Source organism: Suricata suricatta, chromosome 17, assembly GCF_006229205.1.
Source record: "Suricata suricatta isolate VVHF042 chromosome 17, meerkat_22Aug2017_6uvM2_HiC, whole genome shotgun sequence".
Taxonomy (NCBI): Eukaryota; Metazoa; Chordata; class Mammalia; order Carnivora; family Herpestidae; genus Suricata; species Suricata suricatta.
Window position 1 is genome coordinate 38,544,257 of NC_043716.1, and position 12,844 is coordinate 38,557,100.

General features: G+C 51.9%; 2 protein-coding genes across 2 annotated transcripts in view; one reads left to right on the plus strand and one right to left on the minus strand.

The window, feature by feature from the left end:
• FKBP10 (FKBP prolyl isomerase 10) overlaps nt 1–2,360 on the plus strand; it is a gene marked incomplete at its 5' end in the record, with an annotated part of 9,643 nt that extends 7,283 nt beyond the window's left edge. Inside the window, 3 exons of the mRNA XM_029927043.1 lie at nt 449–591; nt 792–955; nt 1,303–2,360. Of these exons, the coding sequence (XP_029782903.1) occupies nt 449–591; nt 792–955; nt 1,303–1,488 (493 nt within the window). The remainder of the gene's footprint in view (nt 1–448; nt 592–791; nt 956–1,302) is intronic.
• A 1,687-nt stretch (nt 2,361–4,047) lies between these two features.
• NT5C3B (5'-nucleotidase, cytosolic IIIB) overlaps nt 4,048–12,844 on the minus strand; it is an 8,974-nt gene continuing 177 nt past the window's right edge. The window contains exons 2-9 of the mRNA XM_029928321.1: nt 12,669–12,767; nt 12,021–12,090; nt 11,889–11,935; nt 8,793–8,878; nt 8,214–8,303; nt 6,886–7,048; nt 5,640–5,840; nt 4,048–4,517 (exon numbers count right to left, since the gene is read on the minus strand). Of these exons, the coding sequence (XP_029784181.1) occupies nt 4,383–4,517; nt 5,640–5,840; nt 6,886–7,048; nt 8,214–8,303; nt 8,793–8,878; nt 11,889–11,935; nt 12,021–12,090; nt 12,669–12,767 (891 nt within the window). The 3' untranslated portion in view covers nt 4,048–4,382. The remainder of the gene's footprint in view (nt 4,518–5,639; nt 5,841–6,885; nt 7,049–8,213; nt 8,304–8,792; nt 8,879–11,888; nt 11,936–12,020; nt 12,091–12,668; nt 12,768–12,844) is intronic.

Genomic DNA, 12,844 nt, shown 5'->3' on the forward strand with positions numbered 1-12,844 from the left:
GCTGGATGGCACCAAGCTCTTCTCCTCGTGGGTCCGGGGCAGGGCCAGGGCTGGGCAGGTGGGTGGGCCCAGGCGTGGGGAGTCCTCCTGCGAGCACCTCCACTCGTGCTTCCTCCATAAGTTCCCACCCAGTGAGCGTGGGTGGGGCGCGAGGGGCTGAGACTCTTTACTGGCGGGACAGGGAGGGTGAAGCTGGCAGTCTAGGGGGCCGCTGGCTCTGTTTGTGGAGGGGACACCGGAGCAGGGAGAGGGGGGCCCTCCAGGCCACACTTCAGGGGCCGTGGCAAGACGAGGAGGGCATCCCGTCCCTGAACTGTGGGCCCTGCACTCTGCTGCATGGGGCGGGCACCAGAAGTGACTGGGAAACTGGGCGGGCCGGGGCACCCTGGGGTGTGAACTGGCTTGGCACGAGGATGAGTGCTGAACTGGGACTCTGCTCTCCCCCCAGCCACGACTATGGGGACCCCCAGGAGGCTACTCTGGGGGCCAATAAGGTGATCGAAGGCCTGGACACGGGCCTGCAGGGCATGTGTGTGGGAGAGCGGCGGCAGCTCGTGGTGCCCCCGCACCTGGCACATGGAGAGAGCGGAGGTGAGGGGCACACTGGTCCTTTGCCCCCTGCCCGCCTTGGGCCTGGGAAGCTGGAGGGAGGAGTGAGGGAAGCCTTCCCAATGGTTCTGAAACAGCTCATGTCCCCAGTAGGGGAAACTGAGGCGTGTGGGCTAGGGAGCACACTGGGCTCAGACCCTGGCCTGATTGGGACGCTTTCCTTCCGTCCTCCGTCCCTCCAGCCCGGGGTGTCCCTGGCAGCGCCGTGCTGCTGTTTGAGGTGGAGCTGATGTCTCGGGAGGAGGGGCTGCCCACAGGCTACCTGTTTGTGTGGCACCAGGATCCGCCCGTCAACCTGTTTGAAGGCCTTGACCTCAACAAGGATGGCGAGGTCCCCCTGGAGGAGGTGGGTGAGGAGCTCACTCCTAATAACCATTTCCCTGCGGTCACCCCACAGAACCCCGCGTGGTGGCATCAAGCAAAGAATATGCATCTGATGTCCTGTCTGTGCCTGTTTCTGCCCCTGTCCTGGGCCACTCGCTGTGCCTTAGGCCCCTGTCCCTGCCTCTTCTTCATGTAACCCCCCCCCCCCCCCCATGCTGCTTGTCCTCCACACCCACTGCCTGGGCCCCACCTAGGACCCCAGCTCTTCTCTCTGTGCCTCCCTATGCTCCAGGGCCCTTCCCAAGGCCACACACCATCACTCCAGCAAGACCCTCAATCCCCTCTCCCCTTGGCTCTCTTGGCTCCTAGTTCTCCACCTTCATCAAGGCCCAAGTCAGTGAGGGCAAAGGACGCCTCATGCCTGGGCAGGACCCAGAGAAAACCATCGCAGACATGTTCCAGAACCAGGACCGCAACCGGGATGGCAAGATCACCGTCGAGGAGCTCAAACTGAAGTCGGACGAAGACCAGGAGCGGGTCCATGAGGAGCTCTGAAGGGCAGGGGCCTGGGCCCAGAGGCAAAGAGGCCCACTTCTCCAGCGGGTGGGGGGACCGGGGGCGGTGGGGCTGACCTTCCCAGAGTCCCCCTCCCCTGTGCTGTCATGTGGTCTAGAAGCATCTGAAAAGTGGTCAGAGACGACCTGGTCTTGCCACCAGCCCAAGAGTACAATCCACAGCACAGACCTCTATTCAGTTTCTTCTCTTCCCTTACAAGTTTCAGAGTCACAAAGCCAGTCCGGGGTGATTGGTGGAGTCTAGGGGTTAAATGGGGCCACTGCCGGCCCCTCGCCCACACCTCCCCTCCGCGACCCCAGACAGTGAACAGGGCCGGCCAAGCTTGTCACTTCTTCATTTCCCCAAACTTCCCTTTTATCCGTACTTTTCCTCGCCATCCCCAGGCACCCCCTCCAGGCCCTGTTCCTGTGTCGAAGCAGCTCCCGGGACCATGAACCAGGCCTACCAGGCCCTCAGCCTTCCTCTCTCAGTTCTGGCTGGCTTCGAAGGAGGGTAGCCCCCCCGACCTGTCCCACCCCTGTCTCCTGTTCCCCCACACCTATCTGGTCCCCCCTCACTACATCCAGTAGTGGCCGGAGGCCCTGGGGCGCCGCAGGCAGGGCTGGGCTTGGCATTGCCTTTCATCCCCGAAGAAGGCTGCCTTCTCTAAGGGACAGAGAACCAGGAGGATACGAAGGGTAACTACTGGGATGGGTCCCAGGGCTATGAAATCCTTGGGAAATCCTCATTTCGGGGCGGGGTTAAACTCGGCAGAGGGGCACGTTTGGAGTGGGCAGAGCTCTGCACACTCTAAAGGCTAAATTGGTGTCAGATCCCTTTCTCCTTTGTGCCAAATAAAAGACTAAACCAAACGCCTCAGGCTGTGCCTTCATTGTGCCTTTGGTGGGGAGGCCCTTAGACCCAAAGATTGGGGAAGAAAGAGGAACAAAGCAGGCAGTCTCCACACCTCATCAGCTCAAGACACTGTGTCCCTGGGTCTCAGCCTCCTGCCTCTGGAGGCCTAACCAGGGCCCTCCCCAAGGAAAGGGAGCCCCAGCCTGCTGGAGGGTGCAGAGTGGGCGTCTACAAAGGGGCATGCCGGGAAAGTGTGGAGAGACCTAAGCATCCCAGCTGATAGGAAAGAGGCGGTCCCTGACCTCAAACATGACATAATCGAACTCAGGGGTTAGATCAAACTGTCCGGGTCAGAATCCTCTCCTCCATGTAAACTGGTTCCAGTACTAGGCTGTCCCCGCCTCTCCTTGCTCCTGGAGGCCAGCCTTTACCAGCTGCCGGATCCACCCTCCTGTCTGAAGGAAAGGTGACAGAGTTCCAGGCTCCAGTGTCTTGAGGGAGGCGCTTGAGGAGGCCAGCAGGCAGGCCATCTTCCCCAGCTGGGCTGGACTCCAGCCAGCGCAACAAAGAACCAAGGGAGGGCGCGATAGCAGGGGAGGTGCTGAACCCCCTGAACCGACCTGTCCTCACAAGCCCCCATTTCTTACACAGCAACCTGAGACACACGACTTCTCCCCACAGTCAGTAACAACCACTCCGGACCCAAAGCATCCAGAAGGCACCTCAGGGTCTGACAGTGGCTACAGACCAGGCCTCACATGGTAACCGCCCCCTTCCCAGAAGCCTTAACAGGCCAGCCCTGAACTGAAGCCCACATGAAGGCATGATGCAGAAGAAACGGTATGGCTTTGGTCAGAAACACTCAAATCCTGGCTCTACCTCCTAGCTGTGGAGTTTGGGCAGGTTTCTGGTCTTTTTGGAGCCACCTGGAAATGAGAAGTACACCTGCTTTCAGGGACCTTGTGAAGGATTAAATGGCACGCGCCTACATCAGGCACTACCTTTCCATTTGGCCGTGCGGGTAAACGCAAGTGTGCCCTAGCCAGGCAGCTTCAGCAGGAGCAGGAGGTGATGAATCTTGGAGGACAGGCTAAAAAAGGCCGGGTGAAACCGGCTGCTTTACATTTTTTCTTCAGAAGGTGCCCTAGAGAGAATTCAGTTAGTTCTTGACCATCCAAGTCAACAGAGAAGGGAGATGGGAGCGCCTTGTCCCAGTCTTGACTCCCCTTAATTAAGTCACCCATCTTAATGGCTCCAGATCCCTTTGGGAATCCATAAAGAGGGAACTCTGCAGACAGGATGGGCCAGACCCCACCGATCCCAATGGAATTTCAAGTTCAATGGATACCTTGGCATAGAGTCAAACCATTCCAGGTCAGAAACACACCCTACCAACCCCGCCTCCCACCCTGATCCCCAGGCACTTTTTGGCTGTGCTCATAGGGCCTTGGGGGTGAATTCAGTGTTGTTGTTGTTTTAAAGATTTTATTTTTCAAGTAATCTTGATACCCAACGTGGGGTTTGAACTCATAACCCCAAGATCAAGAGGCACATGCTCCACTGCCTGAGCCAGCCAGGTGCCTGTGAAGTTGGTGGTTTTGAAATTATACCGTAGAGCTCTAGTGGCTTCCTGGAGATTCCTGCTCCTCCCAAACCTAGAGGCACAGGCTCTGCCTCGCACCCCCTGAATCAAAACAGCTGTTGTTGGGTTTTTTTCCTGTTTTTATTTGGATCTGTTTCACACATGAGATTTGAAGAACAGCTCTCCATGTTTAAAAACCTGGGGGAAAAAGAACCCCTGGACTCGATGGTCCCTAGTTAGGGTGCTAACACCCTGCAGGTCCCATGTTCACCTGGTGGCCCCTCCCCCACCGGGCCCAGGTTCTGGAGCCTCGTTGGCACTGGGTGGGTGGGGGAGGGGCGTGCGGGCTCAGCAGCTGCACCACCTGGACTGTTCTCTGCTGAACTGGGAGAAGCAGGGTCCTGGGCAGGGCCGCCTCTGGGGGAGGCTGCCTCCCCACAGTCCCCCACGCCTGCACTCAGGAGCCCTGCATCTCCATCCAGTCACTGCCGTGCAGGATGTGCTGCAGCAGCCTGTTGACTACGTCCAGCGTCTCGTCCTTCTCCAGCACAATGTCATAGGAGTCCATGTAGCGCTCCCGCCGCTCTGCCACCTGCCCCGGGGAAGGGAAGATCCAGAGTCCCCAAAAGCCCTGACTTCTGCCTCTGCATCCCCGGCACCCTGGGACAGGGGAAGGAGGGCCTTCGAGCTGCAGCTCCCATTACAGAGACCTGCTCCTTGGATGGCCGTGGGTATGGGTGCCACAATGAACCCCTGGGCCCATGTCCAAAGGACAGTTCAAGGATGAAAATGTAAACACCAGAACATTACTTCTAACCCATCCAGACTGCATTTTCACAAGGCTCAAGTACTCTGGGGGTCTGCAGCCTCTGCTGGCTGAGGGGAGGATTGATGTGCTTCTAGCCTGACACCATACCGTGCCCACTTCTGTCCCTAAGTTTTCACCCCATCAGCCTCTGGTTGGTCGGTCCCTGTGTTTTTGTTCTCTAAACTGTAAACCCACCTCCTGAATCCTGACATCTCCCATCACACTCATACCTCACAGATATAATCTAGGAGGACTGTAATCAGCTCTACTGGATCCTAAACTATGTCACCTTGGGCAGATTAATCTCCTTGCCTCAGTTTCCCCATCTGTAAAACAAGGGATATTAGTCTCTACCTCAAAAGGTTGCTGTAGGGATTAAATGGGCTAAACTGCCTGGTACATGGGGGCATTAAATAGTAAGTGCAGGCTCCAGTGACCCTGTCTCTGAGTCCCACTGTCATGCCATGTGCCGGACACAGCTGTCATCACGGGGTATGGTATCTCTTTTGTTTTCCTGCCAATATGGCTGGTCGCTTCCCTTAGTATCTCTAGTACTTGAGAGTGACTAGCACACAGAAGGGGTTCGCTAGGCATTTGTTAACAGGGATTGAAAAAGAAGCAAGCCAGGAGGGGGCGCCTGGGTGGCTCAGTCAGTTAAGTGTCTGATTCTTGATTTCCGCTCAGGTCATGATCTCATGGTTGGGTTGAGATCCACCTGCTTCGGGCTCTGCGCCGATAGTGCGGAGCCTCCTTGGGATGCTTTCCCTGCCCCTCCCCTGCTAACGCTCAGGGGCTCATATGCACGCGTGTTCTCTCTCTCTCTCTCTCTCAAAATAAATAAACTTAAAAAAAATTTAAAAAGGAAAAGAAGAAAGCCACAAAGAAAAGGTCTGGTCCCATACCCACCTTGTCATTTAGAAAGCCAATCTTGAGAATGTTCTCCACACCAGGAACCCCATCAGCCATTGTGAGGTCCCCCATGGAGTCCCCCAGTAGGAGGATGTTGGTTTTGCCCTGCAGCTGCTGGAAGTACCCGGAGTTCTCACAAACGGAGCTGTTCTTGTTGTAGGTGTGTATGAGCTGGCCTTTGAATCCCCGCAGGAAACCCTAAACAATCAAGAGACAGATAGAAGGGCTACAGGGACCCAGCGAGCGCCAGTGTTCCACTGTCCCTGTGTCACAGAGGAAAGGGAATCCTGGAAGCTGCAGAAATGCCAATACCTCACTGTAGTTTCAACTAGGGGGCAGCAAACTGGGTTCTATAGGCCAGATTGGGCCTATTTTTCTAAATTACATTTAATTGGAATACAGCCAGGCTCATTTATTTTACGTCTTGTCTGTGGCTCCTTGTTCTTTCATAGCAGAGTTGAGTAGTTGTGACAGATCATAAAGTCCACCCCACAAAGCCTAAGATATTTACTGCCTGGCCTCTTACCAAAAAGGTTTGTCACCCCTGATTTAAACAAACAAGGACCGTCAAATATTACTGATCGCCTACTTTGGTGGAAGAATGAAGCCCATGAAATAGGCACTGTCACAGGCTACATAAGTGCTACCCCTCAGGTGTGGGCCACGTCCTCGCTACAGGTTAAAGGGACAAAAATGCCAGCCATTGATTTTCAGGGGAAGAAGTCAGAGCAAGGGTGAGTCGGAGCAGCCAACCTCTGGCTCTAGGAGAACAAGTCCAGGTCTAAGCCCTTGGGTACCTAGGATGGCACAGGACCTGGGACAGGGACATGGGGCTGGCTGTCAGCTGTCAGCCAAATACCAAAGGGTAGGTCCTTCAGAAGTAACTGTCTCTAGGAGCGCCTGGGTGGCTCAGGTCACGATCTCACGTTTCGGTTCGTGGGTTTGGGTCCCGTGTCGGGCAATGTGCTGATAGCTCAGACCCTGAAGCCTGCTTCAGACCACCCTCCTCTCTGCCCCTCCCCAACCTGTGCATGCACGCGCATGCACTCTCTCTTTAAAAACTAAATAAACAAACACAACAACAAATGAAGAAATAACTGCCTCGAGCTGGCATAAAGAAAGAACTGCCTGAGAGCAAGCAGCCAGCATGCCTTCCTGCCTGCCCTCCCCAGCGTGCAGCCCCCCCAGGGCTGGTGCCACCCCATCCCTCTCCCATCCCCAGCCCAAACAAGATCGGGCTCACATCTTCGTCAAAGTCCATGTAGTTAGACACAATGTGGATGTTGGGGTGGAACACCTTCATCTGTCGGATAATCTCCTCTAGGATGTCACCAATGCCCGCAGAAAAGATGAACAGGGGAACATTGTTCTGGTAGAGGGTATTGAAGAACGTCTTGTATCCCTCCCTGAAAAGAGATGAATGGATTCTGCCTCTTCTTCCGGTCTTTCTTGTCTACTGGAGTGATAACAGTTTACAATTTTTTCTTTTTAAAAACATCTTAAGGGGCGCCTGGGTGGCTCAGTCGGTTAAGTGCCCGACTTCGGCTCAGGTCATGATCCCGTGGTTCGTGAGTTCAAGCCCCGCATCGGGCTCTGTGCTGACAGCTAGCTCAGAGCCTGGAGCCTGTCGTCAGATTCTGTGTGTCTCTCTCTCTCTTACCCTCCCCTGCTCACACTGTCTCTCTCTCTCAAAAATAAATAAAACAAAACAAACAAAAATTTAAATTGAAGTATAAAATACATATAATAAATGGTTAATATGCACTAATCTTAAGGGTTCGACTCAACTAATATTTACATATGTATACACTCACATAATTACTAACCTGATCAAAGTTCCCTTCTGTCCCTTCTCAACCAACGCCACCCCCTCCTATTCTCATTCCACATCACCGCTGATAGCCTTGAACTTCATATCAACGAGCTTTTGGTTGGCTGGTTTCTGCATTCTTTTGCTCCAGCAAAATGCAATCAGGCAGCTCGCTGGGGCAGCTTCACTGAGGAAACTCCCCACCCCCACCCCCAGCCAGGCACGCACTGGGTCCGCACGTGTCTCTGCTTCCTTGGCTTTTCATGGCTCTCCCCAGTTAGAACACCCAATCCTTGAGAGCAGGCACCCCTGTGGACTCTTCCCTGTACGTGCCCGCATTCCTCCTCCAGTGAGCATGCCAGCAGAGAGGGCTGCACTGGGAAGGCCGCTAACGATCAAGCATCCCAGGCCAGCCAACTCCCATGTCTAGATTAAGAATACCAGTCATCATGGGGACTCCACAGTCTTTTTATCACTGGAGGAAATGAGCTAGACATTGTTTGTTCTAGGAGCTCAAGCCTTGTCATATTCATAAGACATCCACTAGCAGTAGACAGCTTCCAAGGACGCACCCAAGGGTGGGAAATCCTTTAGCTGTATCCAGAGGGGAAAAAGCAAGGTCTTGCTTTGCATCAGCCACTCATGGGGCTCTGTCTCTTCTGACTCCCCCAGCAACTAATGTCCCTCCACTCTTTCCCAGACTCTTTTTTGTGTGTGCGAGCAAACCAGTTCAAATGGGGTTTCCAAGGCAAGAAGTTCACCTAAGCATTGCATTGGAGTCTCTAACCACCTGGGCGATCTGAAACTTCTGAATCTTCTGCTGGCACAGGAGATCGTGCGCTTTGGTCCACCTGGAAATAGACACCCCACAAAAGACCAAGTTCAAATCACTAAGTAAGTAAAGTGTCCTTTGTCTTTTCAGGACCAAGTCCCCTTTTGGAAGGATTAATGGAAGCCTCATCCTTTTCCCCCACGCCACTTCCTGAAGACTCTGGCTGTCCTTAAAAGGAAGAGGGTAAGAAAGCCACACCACAGCCACAGGAACAAGGGTTGGGTGAGCTAACTGCTGAAGTCAGAGCTCTTCTGAATCCCTCCCTCGGTGACCCCCACGTGCTGGGAAACCTGGGCTCCGCCCAGCAATACGGGTTCCTAAAGGAGAGTTATCTCCCAAAGTACTTGTTCCCCCAAACCAAGGGGCTTCGACCTCATTCCAAGGACTCTCAGTGGGACCCCACTCTAGCAGCAGCCACAGGTTGCCCCCCGTGGCTGGACAGTTTGTTCTAATAGGTGGACCAGTCCGCCGTGAGGGCCAGGAGCGGTTCAACACCACCGTCACTTACCATTCTACCATATGAGGTAACTTCTCTTTGATGGTTCGGTGTGGGTCAATCTCAATTGGGTAATAGTGGTGAAGGAGCGCTTTGAGCTGGAACACCCAAATGAAGACAAAAGCCGTTAGGTTGCATCAAGTTTTCCCCAGCAAAGTCCCGCAGCTTAGCATGAGAAAATAATTACCTAGAAGATGCAACTCTGTGTAAGGGAGTGACCGACCTGCACAGTTGGTCATCTCTTTACACTGATCCTTAGAGCGTGAGGTCAAAGAATCAACCAAGACATTTTGCTATCAGGTGAGAAGTTACTAGGATTTTGTTGTTATCACCAGCTCAGTCAGCAGGGTTTAACCAGTAAGAAGGGATCGATGCTATATTTCCCCAAACGGGATACACTTTTTCAGGGGGTAGGCGAGGTAACTTTAGGGGATACATGGTTAAAGACTTCTCATTTTAGTAGTTTTAGATTCATGCTAATGGATATTAAGGGGGGGGAGAAACCCTAGCATGTCAAACTCATGTTTTCACAAAGATTGTTTTTTCTCTGAGTGAACTACATTCAGATTTTTATTTTTAAAAATTTTTTAATGTTTATCTTTGAGAGATCAGACAGAGCACAGAGGCAGAGAGAGAGGGAGGCACAGAATCCGAAGCAGACTCCAGGCTCTGAGCCATCAGCACAGAGCCCGACGCGGGGACTCGAACTCACAAGCTGTGAGATCATGACCTGAACCGAAGTCGGACACCTAACCAACTGAGCCACCCAGGTGCCCCTCAGATTATTAATAATAGGCCAATTTAAAGTAAAGTATGTACTTGCCCATAAGCTACAACACAGCCTGCTTAATACCTTTCCTTAAATTCCACCTCTATACTACAATATACTTGAGGTCCATGCAAAAAAGTAGCTACCTTTTATGTAGGAAATGATTAAATCTTTGGTGTTGTAAAATGTATCATAGATAAGCTGCTATATAACGATTGCCACTTCAGATAGCTGTGAAATTAGGTGATTAACTAGTTGGTACTTAACCTTCTAATTTCTGTATAAGTCTAATTACACGAAATAGAAGTTGGTGTTTTGATTTTTTACTTTGATTTTCTGTTTGGAGTGTCATTGTAACTACTGTATTGTAAATGATGGGAAATAATTGCATATGTTAAAAAAAATTGTGTTACAGTCAAAAAAAAAATAAATAAAGTAAAGTATGTAGTCAAAATCGCCAAGATATGGCAAAAATCATAGAAGTGGAAGTAGAAAAACCATGGAAGTCAGGTTTGGGACCGAGCGTATCGGCGGATAATCATCACAACCCCAACATCAGGTGAACCATCTCACAAGTGCTTACAGGTGCCTCCTCTTACTAAGATCTCCTTCCACAGGCCAGGAACTTTGACTGGCTAGGGAGGCCACTTTGGGGGCCACGTGTGACACAGTGTCCGATCAGCCACAGCGCCCAATAAAAATGGGAACTGATGGGGTAAAGAATTTTCATTTTAATATATGCACAATCTGAGAATACTAAGAGATCAAATGTGGACTCCCTGCCCAGAGTTCCAAAAGAGTTAAATACGAAGATCACAAAGGGAGAAAGCTCCCAAAATGTACTGAGGCTCTCAATGTGTGTGTTTTTTGCTTTTTTTTTTTTTTTACATTTATTTATTTTTGAAAGACAGAGAGAGACAGAGCATGAACAGGGGAGGGGCAGAGAGAGAAGGAGACACAGAACCGGAAGCAGGCTCCAGGCTCTGAGCTAGCAGTCTGCACAGAGCCTGACGCGGGGCTCGAACCCACAAACAGTGAGATCATGACCTGAGCCGAAGTAAGCCCCTCAACTGACTGAGCCACCCAGGTGCCCCTCAATGTGTGTTTTTGGGGGCTGTGACAACATTTTTCTAAAAGCATAAGAGAATTCAACGAAAGAGTAACATTTTTAAAAAAGAAAAAAGATTTCATCCGTAAGCTTTGCTTTTTGACTTTTCTCAGGAGCTCCTCGATACCCAGAATCTTAATCTTCCCTGGCCTCATTATCCTAGAGAGGGTACCTAAACCTGCTGTCTTATTTGTGGACACAGCTTTCTAGAATCTGACAAGATTAGACAGGTAGGAAGCACAAAAAGTGACTTGCCAAAGGTAATCGGTGCTGGCACATGAGAACTTATGTTAACCTAAGAGTGAATCTCCAGAGAGACAGGTTTTAGAAAAGTAAGTTATTGGGGTGCCTAGGTGGCTCAGTCAGCTAAGCGTCTGGCTTCAGCTCAGGTCATGATCTCATGGTTCATGGGTTTGAGGCCCGTGTCAGGCTCAGTGCTGACAGCTCAGAGCCTGGAGCCTGTCTTCGGATTCTGTATCTCTCTCTCTCTCTGACCCTCCCTTGCTCGCACTGTCTCTCTCTCTCTGTCTCTCAAAAATAAATTTAAAAAAATTAAAAAAAAAAAGAAAAGTTATCTATAATTTGTTGCTCATCTTATTAGCAAGTAATCATGACAGAGTATTGGAAGAGCTGATCAATGACAGACCGACAGACTGACAGACCGCTTGGTATGTAACTTAGTGAATTTCCTAATGAAGTGAAGCTAAATGATAGAGTTATTCGGCAGCAAGAGCTAGCAAACCACAGAGAAACGCGCAGCCAACCGGTTCTACTCTTTATATCGTCAAAGAAATAGCACAATGCAGTGAAACGCATTTGGGACAGAGTGGGATCTACGGGAAAACCAAGCTCTCCGTGTCTTGACAGACGACCCTTGGAGGAGGTGCTTATCCTTTCCAAGCCTCTGTTTTCTCATCTGTTAAATGGAGGTAATCATAGTTCTATCCACCCCTCAGAGTTGAGGGAGAATGAAATAGAAAATGTTGAAGTCCCTGGGAAACTCCACAGCTGGCAGGAGGCATAACACCCATATTCAAATCACCAGTCATCACATGTCTTGGACATAAAGGAAACACTGCCCCAGTGTACGAGCTGGGGTCCACCTAAGCATAAGAATAGCAATTTTTTAAAATTAATCTTCGAAGGTCTCTATCCTGGAATCTTTGGTCCTGAGAACCATCTTTAGTAGTACCTGATGGCTATCTCTGAACAAAGAAGGGAAGTGACCTACCTCATTCCGGCACTCCTCACTTATGATCTTGCTGTTATCCAGAATGTCTGCAGAAACAGAGAACTCCTTTTATTTGCCACTTAGAAGCCACCATCTTGTCAAGCCCACAAAGCAAGCTAGGATGTGACTTACTGTAAGAAGAAGGGCATCGCTTTCCGTTATATGCAAACCTGCTCAAGGTCATGTCAAAATCAGAAATAACCTAAAATGCAAAAGAGAGTTGCCATCTACACAGGCTCCTTTCAGTGTTACCCTGTGGCGGGGGGGATTATGCAAAGCAAAACAGCTCAGTGCCCAGCCGTGGGCAAGGCACTGCAGGAGAGGCACAAGGCCAGAGGTGGAAGGGGGAACTAATCCTAGTTAGTAGCCTGCTAAGCCGGAGGAGAGGCCCAGCCTCCTGCAGAGGCTACAGGAAGAATCAGGACTATGACTCTTGCCTTGACATCTCTATGCCCTGGGTCCTTCCCAAGGTGACCCATCTCCACATCTGCAACTTCCTGGGGAGCCCGCTGGCCCGGCTGGTTTGGAAATAAGGTCCCAAGGCCTGGAGCTGGGTGCTTTCGACCTAATTAGAGGAAGCGCCGCAGGACATGACTGACAAATTCAAAACCTAGGTTTTTCGGCAGGTGGGATCTAACCCAGGGCAAGTCAGGCGGAGCAGCCTGCTTGCCCCCAGGCCGCTGGCTATTTCCAGGGGCAGAGGGCAGGTAGTGTCCGCAGCAGCGCGGGCAGGCTCCCTGGGCAGGTCACCTCCCCAGCCGCCCCACCTCGCCCGGTTACCTGTAAGCGGTCTCCCCCGCCCCTGCGGAGGGCGCCCACGATCTCCTGCACCCGCCCGGGCTGCCGCATCAGGACCGTGGCCTTCATCGGGGTGCTCACCTGTCCCGAGACCCGAGAGAAGCGCTGACCCCCGCACCGCGCTGGGCCCAGGGGGAGCCCGGGGCGGCTCGACAGCC